The 22,694-nt window shown below is 42.3% G+C and overlaps 2 protein-coding genes across 7 annotated transcripts in view; one reads left to right on the top strand and one right to left on the bottom strand.

The window, feature by feature from the left end:
* The window catches only part of MED12L (mediator complex subunit 12L), a 280,612-nt gene that overhangs the window by 166,454 nt on the left and 91,464 nt on the right, over positions 1–22,694 (bottom strand). The window lies entirely within an intron of this gene.
* Positions 4,911–17,624, top strand: P2RY14 (purinergic receptor P2Y14). Of its 2 annotated transcripts, XM_075570459.1 has the most exons (4): positions 4,911–5,499; positions 8,494–8,565; positions 12,340–12,447; positions 14,034–17,624. In XM_075570459.1, exon 4 carries the CDS (start codon positions 14,392–14,394, stop codon positions 15,385–15,387), a length of 996 nt encoding a protein of 331 aa, XP_075426574.1. In that variant the 5' UTR covers positions 4,911–5,499; positions 8,494–8,565; positions 12,340–12,447; positions 14,034–14,391; the 3' UTR covers positions 15,388–17,624. The 2 variants fall into 2 exon arrangements, with proteins under 2 accessions (XP_075426574.1, XP_075426573.1); XM_075570458.1 differs by lacking the exon at positions 4,911–5,499 and having other exon boundaries at positions 7,893–8,565.

Raw genomic sequence — 22,694 nt, 5'->3', positions numbered from 1 at the left:
TCCAGTGACTATGGGGAGTGGGTCTGGCCCCAGGAAAAGTACTGTATATGTTTGTTCAACTTATACATGTTTCTCATCGGTAGTATGAGCGAGATAAGATGAGATACTTTGCAATTTAAATGTTCGCCAACATCTTTCCCTACCACAAATGAAATAGACATAGCAAGCCCAGCAGTCAATATTCAACAGTCAATAATGCACATCTACCAATTATTCCTTTTCTTTTTTCAAACTGCACTACTCCTGTGATACTGGTTTGCACGGTTTAGGTTTTTGGAGAGTGCCCATAAGGACCTCTTGTTCCTTCAGCTGATGGCTTATTTCCAAATGACTTTTGTAGGATTTCTAGGCATAGTGATGAATGTTTTTAGAAGTGCTTCGCGCTCTTCAATTGGACTCAAAAACTGTTGGAAGTCACTGCTGCTATAAATGTAGAAGACCATCAATGATAAGAATTGGCCCAGATGGATGAGACTGTTGCATTTCCGGATGGTGACGCGAATATAAGGATGATCGTAGTAGTACCACAGTCTTTCATGTGAGTGAACCCATTTCAAACCCCACGTTCAGCACTCCTACTTATATGGATTCAAGTGTAAGTTTATACCAGGGGTGCTCAAATCCAGGCCTCAAGCACCCCCCTCCCTCCCCCTCCCAGCCCCCCAACAGGTCAGGTTTTCAGACTATCCCTGCTTCAGCACAGGTGCTCAATCAGAGGCTCAATCTTCAACTGAGCCTCAGATTGAGCCACCTGCGCTGATGCTGGAATATCCTGAAAACCTGACCTGTTGGGGGGTCTTGAGAACTGGAGTTGAGCACCCCTGATCTATACCACAATTGTCCAGTAATCTCTTTTAAGAGTCGTTTGTTAGTTTTTTAGGTTCGCATTTAGACGTTTGACAAACATGGAATTAATCTGTTGCAGTATGCACAGCAAATTGACTTATTTCTGTGTTTCCAGGGTTTTGGCAACTCTTAGATTTTAGATTAACCCCTTTCTCTCCATTGGGTCCTGCAACACATTGCAATGCAACTGACAGTAAATGCCAATGGTCATCATTTATCATCTTGACATGCACACACGAGTGGCAAATGTGGTTTGTTGCAATGACAAAGCCAGATTGCCGACAGTACTGAAATGATATCATGCTCCTAGAAATGACCACATACAGTACAACCGGTTGCATAAAAGTACAATTCCTCCTCACACCCCCCCACCCCCACCCCCATATGACTAATTATGAAAGTGAGCCCCATGTGATGGTAATTACAACAGATCACCATCTCCTTTTCTTCCTATCTATTTTTTTACTCCTGCTGGTCTCTCACTTGAGCCACTCCACCAGGCAGCACAGAGGTGTTTTCCATGCAGACTACAAAGGGCCTTATCAGAAAATAATGTATCGTCTTACTCTTCTAAGATAAGGTTTTTTGAGGTCTAGTAATATCACTAAAGGAGGGGGTCTTAGCAGCCATATTCCTTTAGGTTTTGGGTAAATGTTTTAGGAATAGCGTAATGTTTAAAAAAAAAATCAGTGTGCCGTAAGAAATAAAAACTGAAGGTGAAAACAAACGATGCGTTCAGTATAATGCCTGAACTGCCCCTTTAAATGCTCCTTGTGATTATGGGAGAGAGGGGGCAAGGCACCTATATTTCTTTATCTATACTGGTTGTTAAAGCAGCAATACGGGTTAAGTAAAAAAAAAAGGGGGGGGGGGGAGATTTATTTTTTCATTCCAGGTTTGAAGCAGGGGGTATCCGGAGCCGAACCCCTTTAATGTCAGCTCCGGGGACCCCCTGCTTCCAGAGAGACTTACCTATGTCGGAGGTTGCAGTATCTCTGCATAGTATAAAGGTCCAGGTCACATGGGCCACTAGGAAGCCACACCAGATGACGTCACAACTTCCAATTGGCCCACGTGACACGGGGCATTTAAATGCCATCATTAGATTAAGGATCACAGTTTCTCTGCCTGCACGAATAGCTGCACCACTACGGAGGTGAGTATCTCGGGAAGCAGGAGGTCCCTGAGGTGCAATGGAGACCCCTGCTTCAATCCTGTAATTAAAATATATATATATATTAAGTTAACTCGTATTGCTGCTTTAATAAAGAGAAATACTGTACAACTTCAGTTCTCCAAACACATCTATGTGTCATTTTATTTATACAGTATAGTGCCAACAATATACACAGTGCTTTACAACAGTTACAGGTAAATCCATTACAAACAATGCGGATAAGGGCAACAGGTGCATGACAACATAAAGCACAAGAAGACACTGCCCCAAAGAGCTTACAATCTAACTAGAAACACAGACGGCAAAAACACAGCAGTTTAGATAAATTACCAAAAATGTAACCTAAACTTCGCTTATACTAGTTTTTACTAAAACCTCAAACTTTCTGATGGTGCCTTTCTGAGGGGATTATTCACTAAACTGCGATAGTGTAGATCAGGGCACTATCACACGCAACCTACCATTGACTTCAATGGTAGTTTCCATGCAGTGCCCCAATTGGCACTATCGCAGTATAATCAATAACCCCGATAGTGTACGGAAAGATTTATTCAGCTATCTAATCATGTATGCTAAATTACTTACAAGATTCTTACATATAGATATTGTCACGGAAGACCAGCACTTCCCCCATGGATACAGGCCCCAGGCAGGACAAAGCAGTTCAATAAAGGGTATTTATTCCAGCTGGAGCCAGCAAGCAGGGGCAGCTGGGATGTTTGCGGGGCTCGTTGCAGGCACGTGTGGGGGCCCGGCTCTTACCTTCTCCGGCGGCATCTCCCCCTGCATAGTCAAGTCATTATGGCTCTGCGATGTCCAATGACGTTGTCACGGTAACATAGCGTCATCGGGTCTCCCGTTGTCATGGCAACCTGAAGCAGCATGGCATGGCAACATGACACCATTGGACGTCGCAGAGCCATGATGGCGGGACCATGCAGGAGGAGGAAGGCCGCACGCTCTCCCGCCCGGCAATCAGTTTCATTGTCAGGGGGAGAGCGCGGGGCCTCTGAAACCGTGAGGCTCAATGCAGTGGCACCAACTGCACTGCCATCACGCCGCCCTGCCAACAAGCACAGCACAAAATACAGATTGGAGCGATACTCACTAAAACAGGGGATTACGGAGGGAATCCTAGCTGACTAGGTGCTAGGCGCCACTACAAAGGGTTACCTGGCGCGTGCTTCCACACTTCGTTGGGATAGGGGCCGGGCAGACCTCGGTACCTTCGCAAGCAAGCACCTTTGAAAACACTGCTCAAAGTCCTGCTCTCCAAGTCTCCGGCAAAAGTACAACTCCTAGGGCACAAAGGAGGTTTGAATTTCCCGCTCGCATCGGCCCAAGCCTCGTTATCCACATCTCAGGTAAGTAGCCAAGTCCCCCAAGGCACAAGCACGTTTGAATCTCCCACTTGGATCAACCTCAAGCCTCATTCTGGGTGTCTCCGGCAAAGCCCTTGGAGCACATCACTTAGTCAGCAGAATGACCCTCTGAGCTCAGATTGGACTCCCTTTACATCGTTTCCCCGTCTCCATAGGAAAGCATGGGAGGCGGGTCGCAACCAATCACAGACCAGATGCTGTGCGGGGGAGCAATCACAGTGCGAGGGCCCACCTGTGTTGGCCAATCCGGGTGGGCAGTCTAACCGGGCAGCCAGGACGGCCCCAATGGGCAGGCTTAGGTAAGAGTGAGGATTACAAACTGGCCAATAGGAATCCCGCCTACTGGAATGAAACCCATCAGTGGCTCCCACGGCCGTTTTAGTATCCCCCACTGGAATAGGCGCCTCGGTGTCTGGGTTGGCAAATGGCTCCGCTCTTTGAGCCAACATCGGCAAGACCCGATCTCCACCCATCCCCACCTTACCCTTTATCCCCATCGCTGCACCTCCCCCTTCTCACCTGGCAAGACCCGGCTTCCTGGACATGCAGGTCGGGCAAGTGAGCTACCCGCCCCTGCACGTCCGAGGAACCTAGCAATACATTTTACAGTTGCATCAATACATTTGCACACAGGAATAAAGATACACGGTTACAAGGGCTAACAAGGGACATTAAACAGGTAGCTCCGGGGTCTTTGGGCAGAATGCATCACAGGGAGAGACAGGCAGGGGCCAGAGACCGGGCTTACCCTTTAATATGCTGGTCCCCGGGCCCCTTTCCGTCACAGCAATGTGTGGATATATATGATTATCTGCATAGTGCCATCCGCTTTACACAACATATGTTATTAAGTAATACAGGGTTATAATAAATTACAGTACTCAATGCAATAAATACTGTCAAAAAGTAAACATGGGGAGACAGGAATCTATGCCCCCAAAGAGTTTACAACATAAGCATTTAGGGAAATTTATAGGGACAGTAAAAGTGGACATGGTCAAGAAGCTGAATTAAAGCGTTTGGAAACTGAAGTCATGAGCCACAAGTATTAAAATGCTTTATCAAGGTATCAAGTTTTCAGATAAAGACAGAGAGTGAAGGTGCTTTGTTTATACAGTACCCAGGGGATGTAACTTGGTCTCAAAATAGATTTCCACTGAATGTGACTGGGTTTACATAAAAAAATCTATAAGTGTTGTATAGAGATACAAAAAAAAAATCCTTAGTCCTTTCTTTGTGTGTGACAGTTCAGGAAAGCAATTAAACACAGTATCATTTATATAGTCTACGATATACAGAATGCGATTAAAGACTCACTCTTTAAATCTTTGATTAGTATTTCTTGATCACTTATTGCTGAAGACTTAAGGTATTCTAGGATGGAAATACAAATTGCTTATACTGAATGTCGTTCACCTAGGCACCCCGGTAGGAGTCTACCAGAGGCGTGGGGTCGGAGCAGCGGGGACACCTGTGTGTGTGGGGGAGGGGAGGTAAGGGGTGGGGGCAAGAGGTAAATACCCTGCGTCCCCGCCAGAAGTCCTCTTTACTCATAAATACTACCAGGTTTTTTTTGCCTTACTCTTTCAACCAAGAGACTTTGGGAAATACTGTAATCCCCATATTCTCAAGAACCCTTGAGAAAGAAATATGCACAATTTAGAATGGATGGGCAGGTTCAGGGATTCGAGATCTGACCTTTGAGCCTAACTTTGGAACACGTTTTTACATCGAATTGGAAGTCACTAAAGTCACATAAGTGTGACAACCTCAGGACAGTGTGAGAACCAGCTTATATGACGAGTGTGAGATACTCCTAAATATTCTCAACTGCTTTTAAAGGGCTCACCAAATGTGAGTTTTTTTTACCTATCATGGTATACTAAAGTTTTTTAAATAAAATAGAATTACACTATATTTGTGTTTCTACTTCCCTTTATGTACATGATATATCTGTGAGATGGAGGACAGGCGATTGGTATACTGAAGCAGCTTTATATGGTTGTCTGGATTAAGAAGTTCCGCAGGAGTGGGAGATCGTTATCCGGTCCAGATCCCAGGGTGGATAAAAGGCCCTTTATAAACTACTATTCTGTGAGTGCATATCTTACCATTTAAGGTGTCTATACCAGTACAACTGTAGGTATATTAGAATTAATGCACATAGCAAGTTTGTCATCAAAATGCCACAAGTCAGATTGTGACTTCTAGGGTACATAGTACAGCTAAACCCCGTTATAACACGGTGCTCGGGGGCCACATGATGAGACCGCGTTATGCACATGTGAGCACAGATTGCAAATGTGAAGAGAGCAGAGGCGATCCAGACCTGCAGACAGGATGAGCCCCAGGGAGGGGATGGCCCCACATCAGAGGAGGCGTCTGGGCTCGAGGCCCCCAAGGGTGGGTAGTGCACAAAGGAGGGCACTGGACCTGTCAGGCACCCTCTTCAACCAGTTAGTATGGAGGTGTGTGTGATAAACTATGATCCTATCACCTGCAAGATAATGGACACAGTTGTCCACAAGCAAGCAAAGTGGAGATAAATGTCCAGTGCCCTCAAGATAGAGCAAGAGCCTAGTGGCTAGTACTTCATGCTGAGCTGGTGCCTATAAATAATGACAGTTCACTATACAGGATTAGTGTATGTGATACCCTAGCCTGGTCTGCCTCATAAAGCAATGAAAGCCTGGTGATTTAATGTTATCACTAGGTAAAGCCATAAACGAGAAGGGCCAGTACTAGAACAGTGTAAGAAACAGGCTGGTAACACTGTTGCCGGCGCCTGCGATCATGCAAAAAGTTAGAAGGTTCAATTAGACACCAAAGACAGTACTTATTACATTTTAGATTTACAGGTGCAACGACTAGTATTCTAAAACTTGCCTTGGAAATTCTGGGGCAATATCCAGGTAATGCTGCCAACATTTCAGTGAAATTTCTGCAGACAGACTAATGGCCCATCGGATTAACACAGCGGGGGTCCCTGGCAGTCTCATTCAAACTGAATGGGGCTGCCTGGGACCCCTGCTGTGTTAATCCGATGGGCCATTAGTTTTTCTGCAGAAATGTCACAGAAAATGTTGCAGCATTACTGGGGTCTTGTTGGTGATTGCCCCAGATTTTCCAAGGCAAGTTTTAGAATACTCGTCGTTGCACCTGTAATATAACAAAAAGTGTGCAGTGCTGGTTACAGAAAACGAGGACAACAAAAAATATACAGAAATGCAGGCAGGTAAAATAAAAAAATAAAAACCCCAGAAAAACTAATACATAAACAACGAATATTACTAGGTTCTTCAAGAGGTCAGGAAACAGGAAAAAACCATGTGTTATTAACACACTTTTCTGTGAATTGACTCACCATCACCCTTTTTAAACCCCAAACTTTTCCTCCGTGACAAAAAGCAGACATCAGAGCCAACCTTTTTGCGGGCCTGCCTTATCTCCCACATCCCTCTCCCTGGTGACCGTTTTAGGGCTGGATTCTCTGGAGAGGGGACATTATCTTGTTTTAATCGGAGAGTATAAAATACCCCATAACTCTCTCCCTGTAATACCAGAGTATTGATACCCACACCTAGGCATTCCCATGGATCTGGCGCACGCACCGACGCCCTGTTTCGATAGTCCCACTGTTAACCTCGCGAGGGAAAGGAATTATCGGATATCTGCAACACAGATATCTTCTCATATTAAAAATGGTTACACACGACTATGGTCTGTCCGTTACAGATTTCTACTTTATATTATTATTGGTTGCATCAGGTATGAATGATCTTACATCATGTGAATCTCTAATATTAGTGAATGGGAGTGTCCTTTCTTTCACCCTTGGGCCATCTGGTCTGGAATGGTCCAAGGACTTGACAACGTTCTTTGAAGCTTACCCCGCAGCACAGGGGTCTCCAAACTCAGTCCTCAAGAGCCGCCAACAGGTCGGCTTTTATTGATATCCCTGTTTCAGCACAGGTGGCTCAGTCTTTGTCTTTGATTGAGCCACCTGTGTTGAAACAGGGACATCCATAAAAGACAGCCTGTTTGGCGGCTCTTGAGGACTGAGTTTGGAGACCCCTGGCACCGCCGAGAGAGTAATATCTGTATCTGTAAACTGGCACGTCCTTTTAATGTAAGCAAATATTACCAAGGCAGCACTATATTTAAAAAAAAATAAAAAATCTGTATAAATCACCAAATAAATACAAACAGTATAAATGGTTTGGGTAAATCTGAGTGCACAAAAAAAAATGATTGTTCCAAGCAGCCTTCTGTCATGCAGTTTGTACTTACAAGGTGATCCAAAAGTGATCAAAAAAGATTCCCCATATCTGCACTCATCCCAAAAAATCCTAATACAATAAAGCAGGCATATAGTCTTCAAATAATGTTGGTTTTAATTGGTGTTAATACACCTGGGCTATAAATAATGTTGGTTTAAAATGCTTTATTGTATTAGGAATAGGGGGGGGGGGGGGTGTCAGTAATCTATTTCGCCATAGATCTAGATACTTCACTGTTACTTGTTTATTAAGGTTGAGCGGTTAGTATTTTTCTGTTTTTATAGTTTTTTTTACTTCCAGAGTTTAAAGTAATTCTTAAAGTATTATTAATATATTGTATAGTTTTTTTGTTTTTTTTAGCTCATCAAAAGATTTCAATTGGGTTCTCTTCCAGATTTCAACTGCCTCCCACAATGCAGAGATTATACTAAAACAAACGGCTTCTGCACTGAATCACCATGCTGCCATCCTTCCACGGTTCCTCCAAAAGCAGAGTTTTAACATTATGCAATTTGCAACCTCAAATGTGTTGTCCAATAAATAAGGGAGTTGTTATTGTACGCTGTAGTATAGAGGTCGGGGATAGACATGGGAAAGACTTTTTTTAGCTCTACATATAAGTTAGTCCGCCAAACTCTGATCATTTCCCCTACTGTAAGCAGAACAAAGAGCAGATAGTGTGTATATATCCAAATACTTATATACACATCTGCAGTGCTTGACATTTGCACAACTTTTTGGCAGACATTTCAAAAACACATTTCTTCTTCTTCTTCCCCTCTCCTGGCTGCACTGATCCATGAGGCAGTGTCAAAAACATATCTGGAGCAGCTGAAACGCCACACATCGAGGCACCTTAGAAAAGCACGTACAGAATCTGGTAAGTAACAAAGAATCGCTTATTACATAGTGCTGCTGAACGCACACACTTTACTGTGCATAGCAGACCATACAGGCACTTTTGAATTTGATTCTCGACCCAAATAGCTCGCCATCAAATTTGTCCTACCAGAGACAAAGATACCGGAAAAATAAAGAGACTTCGTATTATGTAACAAGTAACGAAGTGCATTTAATTTTCCATGAATACATGTGCAATGGAAGTAACTTTTGTTATTTTTAATATTTTATTATTTATAGAATACTTGTTTTGCTCATTTCTATTTCCAGAATTGGCAAATCTGACCAGATAAAGAAAAATAATGTTATGTTCAATGATCTAAGTAAATGAACATACTACAAAAGGTCATTTTGTTTGCTTTATTATAGATTGATGTATTTCATATCACAAAACGTAATACATGTATATTACTTTAATGACATCACATTTTGTTACTCTTTAAAGTTATTTATAACCCAATATCACAGAAGATGACAGAAGTAGTGCAAATATTATCTGAAGGACGTGTTTTCTTTTGATTTTGCAATTTGCAGGTTTTTATAAGCACTTCAGATAACACAATTGCACAATTCCCTAATTCAATAAGTAATTTATGTAGTGACTTTGACAAAGTAACATTGCAACAGGGACTTATCACTGTTTGACAGAAACTGACTCTAAATTCAGCAGGGAGCTGGTTAATTGCAGACAGGCAATTAACTAGACTTCACCTGGCCACATTAGAGCTCTAAGAAAAGCCACCTGTTGGAAACAGGAGAGGGATTCTTGAGTTCACAATTGGGCTGACACAGGAAAGCAGAGAAGCCTGCACACAGACACAGTCTTGAGCAAAAAGGTGTCCTATGATCAAGACATCCAAACACCCAGAGACCTATATTTCCTGGACACAGAGGACCTAGGAACCTGCCAGAGACTGACATGGAGGGCCACCTGCTTAAGGTACCTCCTGAGACTTTGGGGTGATAGGCTGGTAATGGGAATATCCCTCCAGTCCTGCAGATAGGGTCTGGGGAAGTACGTTTGCCCTTACAAAGGGATAGGGGGTTTGTTATTTTGTTGTTTTTGTATGTTTTGCCTGGATAAGGAACAGGCTCAATAAAGCCATGATATAATTTCACCCTAATCGGTCTCCATTAAATGTACCTCTGCACACATCTCTTACAAACATTTACCTGTGAAACTAATTAAAGATGTTCTACAGAAATGAAACATCAGAATTATCAAAACATTATCTCATTATTGATATACACAGAATGTTGCACATATGCAAGAATATACTGTATTAACAAACAATATGTCATTGAGTCCAACAGGGTCTCAAAACAATGGAGAAACTATGTTGACAGCAGTTACATTCACACAAATTGTCCTTTCCATCTTCATCATGGAACATTCATTTGCCACAGAGAGTCCCCAGAGATTTCTGTTTTCAGGAATACCACATTTTTAAACACACACTGAAGCCATTTCCAATTAAATGGACATATGCAGCAGCTATGAGAGCAGCAATCCCTGCTGCTTGTGTATTTCTTTTAACATGTTTGGAAGTGGGGTTTCCTGCATAGCTGAACTATGCTATTTGAATCTCGCGGGACCCCTTGGGGTTTTCTAGATCTTACCATTTAGCTGCCAAACCACTAACCCCATTCTCGGGAAACAAAATGGCCACCAAACCGTAGGCCAATAAGAAGCTGCGACGGATGACGTTGTGGATTCCTATTGGACGACCACTGGTGCCATATTTAAAAAAACAGTGTACCGGCAGCTAAAACGAAGTCTCCCAGAACTAAAGCTCCTGAAGCCGATAGTAGAGCTATTCAGCTCCAGAGGTTCCTGGTTCCAGTCATGTTAAAAGTCAACAATATTTTTAAGTAATATCGCTGCTGTAAAATGTAAATAGTATTTATTTGATAAACTATCAGGTTGCATCAAATAGACCTGGGACAAAAAAATCATAATTCTGTGGCCCCTAATATTCATATTAATCAGTAATCACTCATTCTTCTTGCTCTGGTTTCTCCTCTGTATTAGATTAATCTCACACAGTATAGTATGAGGCCAGATCACTGGGCTTAAAGCAAGTAATCTACATGGACGGAGTGGCACATAAGATTAAAAAGGGTCCCAAGATGTTTAATAAATTAGTCATATTATATTTTAATACAGCAGTGTGTTTCTCCATTGTAAACCTGTTCTACTCATAATACTTAGGGGTCTATGTATCAATGCAAAAGTGAAGCAATTCTGGGGCATTCATTTATTGGACTTTTTTCTTTGATACATATGGTGCAGTTCCTTTAGCCCAGAATTGATCCACTTTTGCCTTGATACAGATGCTTTGTAGTATTTTATATTAGACCTTTTTAATCCCATTACTTGTATGTATGTATGTATGTATGTCTTTATTTAAATAGCGCCATTAATATACATAGCGCTTCACCGCAGTAATACGCGTGAAAATCATATAAATAACCAATAATACAAATAACAGATCATGGGAATAAGTGCTTCAGACATAAAAGTAACATTTCGGAAAAGGAGTCCCTGCTCCAGAGAACTTACAATCTAATTGGTAGGTAGGAAGAACGTACAGAGATAGTAGGAGGGCATTCTGGTAAGTGCGTCTGCAGGGGGCCAAGCTTTATGTATCATGTTTATAGTATTAGCCACGGTGCTACTTAACATATTTCAACAACAGTATTTTTATTAGTCCTCCCTATATTTTTGTTCCCATTAGCAAATGCTGGTCCCACGTTCTTCCCCCCGTTTTCAGTATCAATTGCACTTTTACAGTCCTGAGATAACAAGCCCCAGAAGACAGTGATGGCAATAATTTAAAACAAATGGCAGACAGGGATTGTCATGGAAACCACAAAAGTTAAATAAAAAGAATACAGGTACAACCCATCTCGACTTCCCCAGAACCACTGGGAAAAAAGCAATTGCGGCTACGGGAACGGTACAACCGGTGCATTTTCAAACAATGGGCAGCAATCTCTTCATCTGGCGATGGCCGTGGCTGTTTTCCCCCCAGAAGCCCACGATTGTGGGGAAAGTGAGTTAGGCCACAACTGTATCTCCCTCATCTTCTTTGGGGAAAAAAAAAAAAAGTTGTGCATGTGCAAGTTGTTGCCTCAAGTAGAGGTGCTATCTTTTGGGCACCTGGGGATAATTCCTGAATAAGCGGCACAGGCGTCTGTAGACCAGGGTTAGTCAACTCCAGTCCTCAAGGGCCACCAACAGGTCAGGTTCTCAGGATCTCCCTGCTTCAGCACTGTTGGCTCAATCATTGGCTCAGTCAAAGACTGAGCCAGATGTGCTGAAGCAGGGATATCCCTAATGTCTGCCCTGTTGGTGGCCCTTGAGAACTAGAGTTGGCCACCCCTGCTGTAGACAATAGGATGGAATGCTGCAGCTGTATTATCTGCTCTCTGCTCTTCAAAAGCAATCAATCATTAGTACAGTAATATGCCCAAGGAAAGCAAGACATGGCCGTCAGCAACCATAGAAAGGTAGAGAGCAGGAGGCACAGCTGCGGAACTCCAGCGGGATTCAGAACAATGTGTTTCAGAGCAGAGACCTTAAAATATTTATTAAAAGCCGACCCTTTAACTCTAAACAGTGGCCTGCAGGAGGCTACAGCAACACTTTGCTGTCAGGATTTTGCAGGGTTACTTACCAGTGCCCAGCAATGCAGCATATGTTTAGTCTGCATGTTATTCAGGGTCAATGTCATCTCCTTTATTGTTGCAGAGATCTGGAATGACAAGCAGTCCAACGTAACAGATTCATCACCCTTGACATCTCTGAGCATTTGATGGATGGTCCAGGTTTTTGTTTGGTTAGCAGTCCTTGACAGAGGTAAGCAGGCCTGGTTTTCTTGGGGATGTCATGGGATATTCTGCCCCCACCCCCATTAATCTCAGTAGAAGTTGGTAATGCTGCCAAGCATATTCTTTAGATGAGATGCACTCAGTACCTGATTCATGGATTATGTCACTAACTTGGACATTCTGGTGTAAGTTGATCTGTCTCTCTTAGGGCGAGTCCCACACAGCTTTGTTAAATCAAGCTCATACAGTAGCACGTTACCTACAACAGTAACAGGAGTAAGGCTTAACCCCAATCCAGACCCTGAGGAAGGGCTCTGGTGGAGGAAGAAGGAAGAAGTGAGCCACCTTACTAAAATCTGTTAAGGTTAATGTAGGGATGTAACGTTGCGTTAATTAAGTCATCCTGATGCTGCTGAAGGGTAGGGCTATCCATTGACATCTATACCTAAAATAGAACTGTGACGCAAAACCGAAATTGAACGAGGGTGACTTAGAATATAAAAAAGAGCTTTATTGGATACTTGACAAACAGACCGACATGTTTCGCTCGTGTTGCGCTTTCTCCCTTCTGAGCTAGCCTCTGTCAGGAGTTTTAAATACCCTGCATTCTCGGCAAAAAAAAAGCCGGTATTCGCGTCATCACGCAACAGCTGGTGCGCTGTTGCGTCATCACGCTGGGTATTCAGAAAAATAAAAAAATGTTAAAACAACTTTATAAACAAAAAAAATGTAACAAGGGATGTTTCATTCTCCCATACAGCCTCTGCTATCTTAACGTTGTTAAAAAGGGGGTAGAAATTAAAGGTGTTTTCACAGGTCTCTCTCCACGTGTTGTATAGAGTATTTTGGTATGTATAGACATCACTGGGGTAGCCCTACTCCTCAGCAGCATCAGGTATGACTTCATTAACGTAACGTTACATCCCTACATTAACCTTAACGGATTTTAGTGGGTATGCGTTGTTAGGGTAAATGCTTTGGCATCTCGTTGCGAACGGCATTTCGTTAATGCAATGCTCATTAATAGCATTTGAAGGTCTGTGGTAAATCTTAAGGACATTAAAGAAGCAATCCAAAGGGTGATTTTTTTATTTGTTTTTACTTTGGATTGAAGCAGGGGTCTCTGGAGTTGAAGGCCATGAATTTCAGCTCAGGTAACCCCTGCTTATAGAGATACAGACCTTCGTATGGGGTGCCAATAACAGCTCCGACATCACGCTGATCAATAGGAAGACGAATCAGATGACGTTACGGCTTCCTATTGGCCCGCAGGGTGTGGGAGCTCTGAAGCTCCGCCATTACATGAACCTTGCTAGCTGAGCAGAGCAGCTACTGGCACCCCGTACAGAGGTAAGTATCTCCGGAAGCAGGGAGTCCCCGGAGCTGAAATTAATGGGGTTCCGGGCCAAAGACCCCCTGCTTCAATCCTAAATTCAAAAATAATAAAATAAATCGCAAGAAAAAAAATCCATTGTTTCTTTAAATTAGCTTTGTGAATCTGGGCCCTGAAACTTGGTGAGCTTCAGAAGTTGAACCGTGGTAAGTCATAAAAAGCAGGAATAGGTGGATTCCATTTGATGTAGGTATCATTTTTGTTTCCTCCATCTTTTTCAGCTTGTTGGAAGTCCTCAGACTAAACTAAAGGGAAATAAATCAGCATAGGACAGACTGCAAATGGGCAAAGCAGAACCAAAGCTTCCTCCTTCTAATCCGATCTGCGATTGAGATGTTGGCGATGTTGTGGACACATTTGTAGATTGATAAGGAATTCTAGAAGCAAGTGTATGGAGCTATAAATGACACTTCCGCTACATGGAGAATGTATACCATGACGTAACTGTACTGTTTAAGCATCAGTATGTGTCATAACTAATGTTTCAAGTCTGAGTTGATACTGTGGAAGACACACCGCTCATATTAAAGAAAGGAGTAAAAAAAAACACCCACTTTTTTAAGAAAAAATAAAAAGAGGATGAATAATTCCAGTGGCACAAACGATAGTACTTCATGTTTACCCAATGCGATTGTAATGACGCGTATCCTACCAATAATGTACAGCATCGTTTTCATTGGAGGGATCCTTCTAAATGGATTGAATTTATGGATTTTCTGCTATATATCCAGTAACAAGAGCTTTATTGTGTACCTGAAAAACATCGTTGTTGCAGACCTTCTAATGACCCTCACGTTCCCCCTGAAAATTCTAAGCGACGCAGAAATCGGACACTGGATGTTACGTGTGGTCGTCTGTCGTTTTTCTGCCGTCATTTTCTATGCAAATATGTATATAGGAATTATATTTTTGGGCATTCTCGGTTTCGACAGGTACTACAAAATAGTGAGACCCATGAATTCTTCTTCCTTTCAAAGCATCACCTATAGCAAGATCATCTCTGCGGTCGTATGGATATTTATGGCTTGTCTTTTAGTGCCGAACATGATTCTAACCAACCAATCCCCGAATAAGACCCAGAAACAGAGCTGTGCAACGCTGAAAAGTGAGCTTGGGATACAGTGGCACAAAATGTCCACCTACATTTCTTTAACTATATTTGTGCTCGTGTTTCTCCTACTGGTCCTTTTTTATGTCTCCATTTCAAGAAAGATCTACAGGTCTCACCGGAAGTTTAGAAGAGGCTCAAATGCCAAAAGCAAATCCAAGCGCAATATATATAGCATTTTGTTTGTATTTTTTGTTTGTTTTGTTCCGTATCACATGTGTCGCATCCCGTACACGCTAAGTCAGACTGGATTTAAATTTAACTGCCCATTAGAAAATACCTTTTTTTATGTAAAAGAAGTGACTTTGCTCCTGTCCGCCGCCAATGTCTGTCTTGATCCTATCATTTATTTCTTCTTGTGCCAACCCTTTCGAAATCTGTTATTCAAGAAACTGCATATTCGCTGCAGATCGAACGAAACAGAAAGGACGTCGAAAATATCCTCCAGCTCGCCTGGAATTCTGTGATTTCCAACGCGTTTCTTATACCACAAGATACCTCCTCTCGTATACAATAATAGTCGTGCCACAGAATGACGGAATGGAATATTGGAAAATGTGGAACATTTGTAGTAGATGGCCTTCCTGGTTTGTTTCTCAAAAGAATTCATTTTGGAGTTTAAAGGGCAGATGTGGCAGTTAATATTTGACAATGGGTAATATTTACTAAGCAGTGCTAAGTCATAAGAGGTTAATGGGGCTTTAAACACTATTAAAGGTGGCAGCAAGATATCTTAAGCACCATATATAACTTCTTTAATATGCCGCTAAGGGCTCTGTTTCATACAGTGTGCCAAGAAGCTGCTGACCCCTTGTTTGGGAAGATTTGAATGGAGCTGAGATCTTTCCAAACTAAAGGAAGATGGATTCACTGCATATGATTAAAGCACCAAACTTTTTAACATAGGATAGCACAAAAAAGATCTAATTTTTAAATACATTTTTTAAGTGAGTTTGTAAACATGGTGAGCTGAGACAAAGGAGGGGTTTGATTTCCTCTGGCTACTCCCTTTTGTATATCACGGAGTGCTGAGAATGTGTTTGCACAGGCAAACCCTCCTTTCTCTTGCACCCTTTTTTATTGGCTCTCTGATCAGGTCCTTAGGTGGAGTAAGGGCAACAAAAAAATAATAAATACTTGATTAACAAACACTTAACCAATTTCTTAGGAGCATCCGAATAGGGATCTTTATATGGGGACGCCAACTAGACTGCTAAATTCTTTACAAAAGATTGTTTTCTGGTTGACTATATGTTATTGATCTTTTAAAACTTGAAGGAGCCGTTCCTTTGACCCGGTTTTATTTACATTGTTTTTGTTACAGCATTGGAACCAAGAGGTCCTCCGGAGCTTAACCACGATTATTGTAGTTTCAGGGACCACCGGTTAAGTTACCAGTGTTCTCGGTAGACATTTAAATGGTATTCTAATAGAAAGCCACAAAAGCATGACAGTTCTCGAAATACCCACAGTTTTAGTTACTGGTATATCTGCTCCCCCCAGGGAAATTAAAATAGCCGACAAATCTCGCGGCTCCCATGGGCCAATAGGAAGTTCCAAAGGTTATGGGAGAAATTATGTTGCGGCTTCCTATTGGGCGGCTGTTTTCAAACCTGGAAAGTACCACGATAACTAAAATCGGTGTGTATCTTGGGAACGGGGTGGTCCCTTGAGCTAAAAATAATGTGGTTTATCTCTAGACGCAGAGGTGAGCAAACTGGGGGGCGCGAGATTATCTGCAGAGGCGCAGTGTTTACAGAGGCCCCACGCACTAACCGAAGGCACTTAAATTAAGTGCCGGGGAAGCAGTGAAGGCCTCTGTAAACTTAACTTACCTTGGTTCAGACGGCTTCTGGAGACGCGTCGCCATGGCAACACAGCGTCAAATGACGCTGCGGGTCATGTTACGTCACATTGCTGTGGCAACGTGACGTCATAACGGCCAGAACCAAGGTAAGGGGTGGGGGGCGCACATATATATATATATATATATATATATATATATATATATATACACATATATACATATACACATTCACATATATACATACAGACACACACAATTTTCTCGAGATTGCTGCTTTAATCATCTGTAGATATCTATGCAACAAGTAGTTACATGGTGGTGCTACAGTATGTAAACACAGCTGTGGAGCGAACACATCTTGTTTTGTAAAACCATTTTATACGTTTCTTCACATTCTAAAATGAGACTACTGTAGTTCGTTGTCAAGGTTTCATGCTTCCGAATTAGCAGACCTGAGGAAATCGGGAAAAATACAGGAGGTCTAATTCTAAGCTGACAGCTTCCTATAACCTCTTCTGAACAAGGGAGGCACAGTATACGCTAGTTACATGGATGTAAATAATCATGGGCTACAAAAGGGTATGTGTTTCAAAGGCCATAGAAATCATTGCGACTAATTTGCCTAATATATGTCAGCTGATTTTTTTAACCGTAACACAAAATGTTGTGACTGTGATGCTTTTTTCTAAATATTTTAACTCCAATATGGAGTATAAAATGATCTTTGGCAATTCATTTTTTGGTATATGTAATATATTAGAAAATAATTTTGATAGCAAATCTGTGGATATTATTAATGCTACATTTGTAATGATTGTGATGTTTTATACAATAATAAAGACTGTTTTCCAAATGCACAGCATTAGTTTTGCATTGAAAAATACTATATGATATATAAAATTACTGCACCGACACACTTTATTCGAGCAAATACCCAGTATGTACCTGGCAGATACCTGGAATGCGCTGCTCCTCACCTCTGACAAGCCCCGTTGCGTTTGCCTTCCCAGCCTGGGTTCATGCCTGGCTGACAGGCGGCTGATCTGTTAAATGATAATGATTAGGATTTAATAGGCTGCAATGCTTCGCGTGTCTACCAGATGGCATTAATTCATGAATTGTAATGCAGTATATATATATATATATATATATATATATATACTGTGCAGTATTGCAGCCAGCGGGAATAAAATGCTTCAATCCCTGCCTGAAAAATACCTCAATGCACTCGGGCAGAAAACAGTCACAAACCTCAATACACCCGGGTATACCCGAATTCGTGGGACTAGCCGAGCTCGAATAAAGTGTGTCGCCAGTGTAAATGTACAATATTTGTTTGTTTTAGATAATATATTGAAGGGGCCTATGTACTGAGCGTTGCAAACGCCTTTTTGGAGCAGAATTGGTGAATGGAAATCTCATTTTACATTGCACTTGTGTGTACTGTACTGTACATACTAACCTCATTTTTCAATCTGCTCCGTTGGCATTAAAATATATATTTTTTTGCCGTACAGAAATGCCCGGCGCTAGGCATATAGACGTAAATGGTATATACAGCTCAACCCCATTATAGCGTGAAGTGAGCTGACAGCAAAGTGGGGAGAGATCTAGATGCCGGTAAATCATGCTTTTAACGCGATCCCGGTTATAACGCGGTCTCATTCTGTGGCCCCCAAGACCGCGTTATAATGGGGTTCAGCTGTACTAAAAAACATTTTTTTTTAAACCCCAATATTTTGTGCACCCAAAGTAGGAGAAATGGCATCAAGATTGTGTTCTAAGTTCAACTTGGCGTAAACCTCAAAAGTCTGTTTATGTTGTTACTGCAGATGTAAGTTGGTATGTGACCAAAAATGTATTTGACGCAGCACGGATGGTTTCATGTATATCTTAACAAAAAGTATTCATGTCAGATTATGGCTATTATAAATGATAAGAGTTGGGAAGATTGCCAGACACTCCCAGCTGTATTTCCAATCCAAAATAGTGTTTATTTGACATAAAGAAAATAACAACGTTTCAGCCATAAAGGCCTTCACCACCTCGATGAAGGTCTTCATGGCTGAGACATTGGTTTCCTTTATTTAAAATACACTATTTTGGATTGGAAATAGAGCTGGGAGCACCCGGTGATTGAAATGTAGTAGCACTGTAGGTAGCTTGTGCTAAACAATAACAGTATGTTCTGTAGATTGGTTATATTATGGTTACTGAACTTTTGTCAGTTAGGCTTTCAGGCCTTCATTTCGAAAGTGAAGAAACGCATCTTAAATTATGCAACAACCAGTATAAATTACACTGCAAGCAGATTTGAATGTATTGTAATTTCTGTATGTGTTGCAGTGTGGAACTGCACTTTCAATGTTTCCTTCCTGAACATATAATTGAGAGGGATTTTTATGACCTTAATTTAATTTCCCTCCCCCCCCCCCCCCCCGATTAGACGGTTTGTTCAACCTCCTCCTGTGTCACCAACCAAACCTCAAACTGTAAAGGTAACAGAAATGAAAATATCGAAAGGTCATTGTTCCCACTGGGGAAAAAAAAGAATCTATTTTTGACAGTAAATAAAGATTTTTATTTTTTTATTTTAGGGCCATTAATGTTTAATAGTTTAGATGTCTAGCTCTATAATTGGCATCCTAAAAATAGGTGTGTAGACATAGGTTTAAATCATGGTTACAAAGTAGACGAGGTTGAAAAGAAAATATGTATGTCCATCAAGTTAAACTTTGGTTAAATTTAGTCGATTGATACTCATCATACATTCAAATTTAAATTGATCCTTAATCTTTTCTTCTTTTAACAAAATGTTTTGGAAAGTTGCCACAATATTTACTTAATCTCTTTTGTGATCTACAGGTAATTTGACAATGTTCTTATTAATCCCTTACCTAATTAATTTGCGCTTTGTAAATATTAATTATAATGCCATCATTAAACAGCTAAAAATGTACAACCGTAACGATCTGCCTGAAAATACCTATTTCTAATTCACTACATTTATTAGGCGTGTCATTTAGGAGAAAAATTAGGGGGTAACATCTTGTATTTAGCTGCTGCCTGCACTACCCGTGACAGGTTGAACTTCATGAACATGTCTTTTTTTCAACCTCACCTGCTATGTAAATATGTAACTACTGTATTAACAAAATCACTACACAGAAAGTATAACTCACACCACTGTATTTTTTAATATATCACTGATAATTGGATTTTAGAAAGAGCGTTTTGTACATGTTACACAACAGCTGCATACAGATGAGCGACTCTTGCAAAGACGTAAGGCCGCTAGAAACAAATTGCTTTCGTCTTCTCACATCTTGTGGTTTTATGCCTTCCTGCCTTTACAAAAAAGTCCACAGCTGGCTCTTAGGATATTGAAATACAGTGTGTGTCTGTGCGTCTGTGTATACACGTTGGGCCATGTTTACTAAACGGTGCTATTCAACACATCTTCCCCTTTATAGCTCATTCAACTGACAGGGCAGTAAGGTGCAGGAGGGTGTCTTCTGGAAGAACACCACCTAGTAATCGTGGCCCAATATGTTTTAGCTGCGATTTGTAGGGAACCAAGAATTCTTCAGGCCTCCTGCATGCATTCTTCCAGTAATTACCAGTTGTATTACTTTAACTAGTGCCCCACAACATATACCAAATGTATATACATGAATATAATAAATGTACATTATATGTAGATGCACGCGTGCACACGCTGGAGCGGCTCAGTGAGCAAAGACACGGATTCTATAAAAAACGACACTGAATTTGAAGCAGGGGAACCTGGTTCAATTCCCGGTGTCAGCTCCTTGTGACAATCACTTTATCTCCCTGTGCCTCAGGCACCAAAATCATAGATTGTAAGCTCTACGGGGCAGGGACTGTCTGTAAAATTCCTATGTACTGAGCACTTTACTGTCATTGTGAAGCACTTTGAGTCACATTGGGAGAAAGGAAAGTGCTACATGAAATAAAGTATTATATATATAATATATATATTGTGACAGAAACCAGGGGATGGTAATAAATTCCGTATATAGGGCTCCCAGGATACTAGACAGTTTCTATCCTGTTTGGCCTGGGAGTGCAGCCTTATAATACATACACTCCATCCCACAGTTTGGCAAGCGCTGGAACTGAGGGATGAGAGATCCAGACCAGAGTTTGTCTGCTGCCTGATTTCTGTCACCTGTCATGCTAATTAGGAATCAGGTATGAAAGACTGATTTCCTGTTTGCTCTGGTCTCCCCACAAGAGCCAGGAGGCTGGAAGGCTGCTGAACTACAGAGGGGAGAAGCCTCTTCCCCAAACAGGTTCAATCTTTCTGTTCATTTGTGTAAGACTGCAAAAGTACCGTGTTTTGATGTTGGAAGTGGAAAAGCCACTTCCAACCCTGAGTCAGGGATATCTAAGTTAAGTTATCGCTCAGGTGAGCAGCTTTTGTTTTGATCTGTTTTCTGTTGTATGCACTGTGGCAGTCTCAGTGCCTGGGACTGAATAAACCAGGCATAGCCTGTTTAAAGGAACAGTACGTGACGCCTCATCATTTAACCTACCCTAAAAGACCGTGTTCTAAACAGTCCCGGACAAACGACGGAGCCCTGGAGTAAGCCGTTTGTCACATATGGTGGAGAATGCGGGCAGAGCACTAGGGGGTCTGCGGGTTGAAGAACTTTGAAAAAAAAAAAAAAAAGTTTTTTTCATCCTCTGCAAACAAGATGGAAGACGTGGTGGGTGCGCTGGTACGCAATGTCGCTGCCCAGAAAGACGCGAATGAAACCCAGCAACAGCTGTTAATAGCCCAGCAAGAAACTAATGCAAACCAGCAGCAGACGAATGCAGCCCATCAACAGCTGCTAATAGCCCAGCAAGAGATTAATGCCAACCAGCAACAGGCGAATGCCAACCAGCAACAGGCGAATGCAAACCAGCAACAGACGAATGAAGCCCTGCAAAACGCGAATGCAAACCAGCAAGAGACAAACCGCTTGCTGAGAGAGGAGCAACAGCGGTTCGCTCAGGGCTTACAGCAGGAACTCGAGATCCTGAGGGGGACTATCAGTAACCTTCCACTGGCAGCGGCAGCCCCAGTACCGAAAATGACCAGGGCAAGCCACTACCTTCAGAAGATGGGACCCTCGGATGATGTGGAAGCCTATCTTCTCACGTTTGAACGCACGGCACAGAGAGAGGGATGGCCAGAAGCTGAGTGGGCTGGTCTAATCGCACCCTTCCTAAGCGGCGAACCCCAGAAGGCTTACTTTGATCTAGAGCCAGCCGAAGCTAACGTCTGCAAAATTGAAGTTCGAGATCCTCGCCCGCCTCGGCGTAACCACGGCTGTTCGCGCCCAAAGGTTTCACGCATGGTCCTTCACGATGGATAAAGCCACCCGAAGCCAGATGTATGACCTCATCCACCTCGCCCGGAAGTGGCTACAACCCGAGATCAACTCAGCCAGCCACATCGTGGAACGGTTGGTCATGGACCAGTTCTTGAGGAAACTTCCCTCTGCCTTACGCCGTTGGGTCAGTCGGAGTGACCCCCACAATGCGGATGAGCTTGTGGCCCTCGTAGAAAGGTACAATGCAGCAGAAGAGCACCCGCAACCCACAGTCGTGGAGCAACCCCACTACCCGAGGTTCCAGGACTCTTCCAGAGACGGTAAAAGGGTACCGGGGTTAAGGGGCACTGAAGAGCGGCGACCACCTTCACGCAGCACCAGCAACAGTGGTTCGCACACTAAGGGCAATAGCCAACATGGGGAGCCGGGAAAAGGCTCTAAGTGGGACACAGACTATGTACCCAAATGTGTAAATTGTCATGAGAGGGGCCACACAGCAAAAATCTGCCCACTAAATGATGAGCCCATGCAATGCAACAGCGTGGAACCTTATTCGCTGTTGTCCCAATGTATGGGCCCTAGCCCAGAGGACCCCTTGAATAACCATCTGTGGGCATTTGTA

This window comes from Ascaphus truei, chromosome 14, assembly GCF_040206685.1.
Source record: "Ascaphus truei isolate aAscTru1 chromosome 14, aAscTru1.hap1, whole genome shotgun sequence".
Taxonomy (NCBI): Eukaryota; Metazoa; Chordata; class Amphibia; order Anura; family Ascaphidae; genus Ascaphus; species Ascaphus truei.
Note: the sequence above shows the minus strand (reverse complement) of the source record. Positions and strands in the feature narration are given on the sequence as shown.

Coding starts and splice junctions, on each gene's coding strand:
- P2RY14 (XM_075570459.1), top strand. CDS start 14,392: ATGAATAATTCCAGTGGCACAAACGATAGTACTTCATGTTTACCCAAT.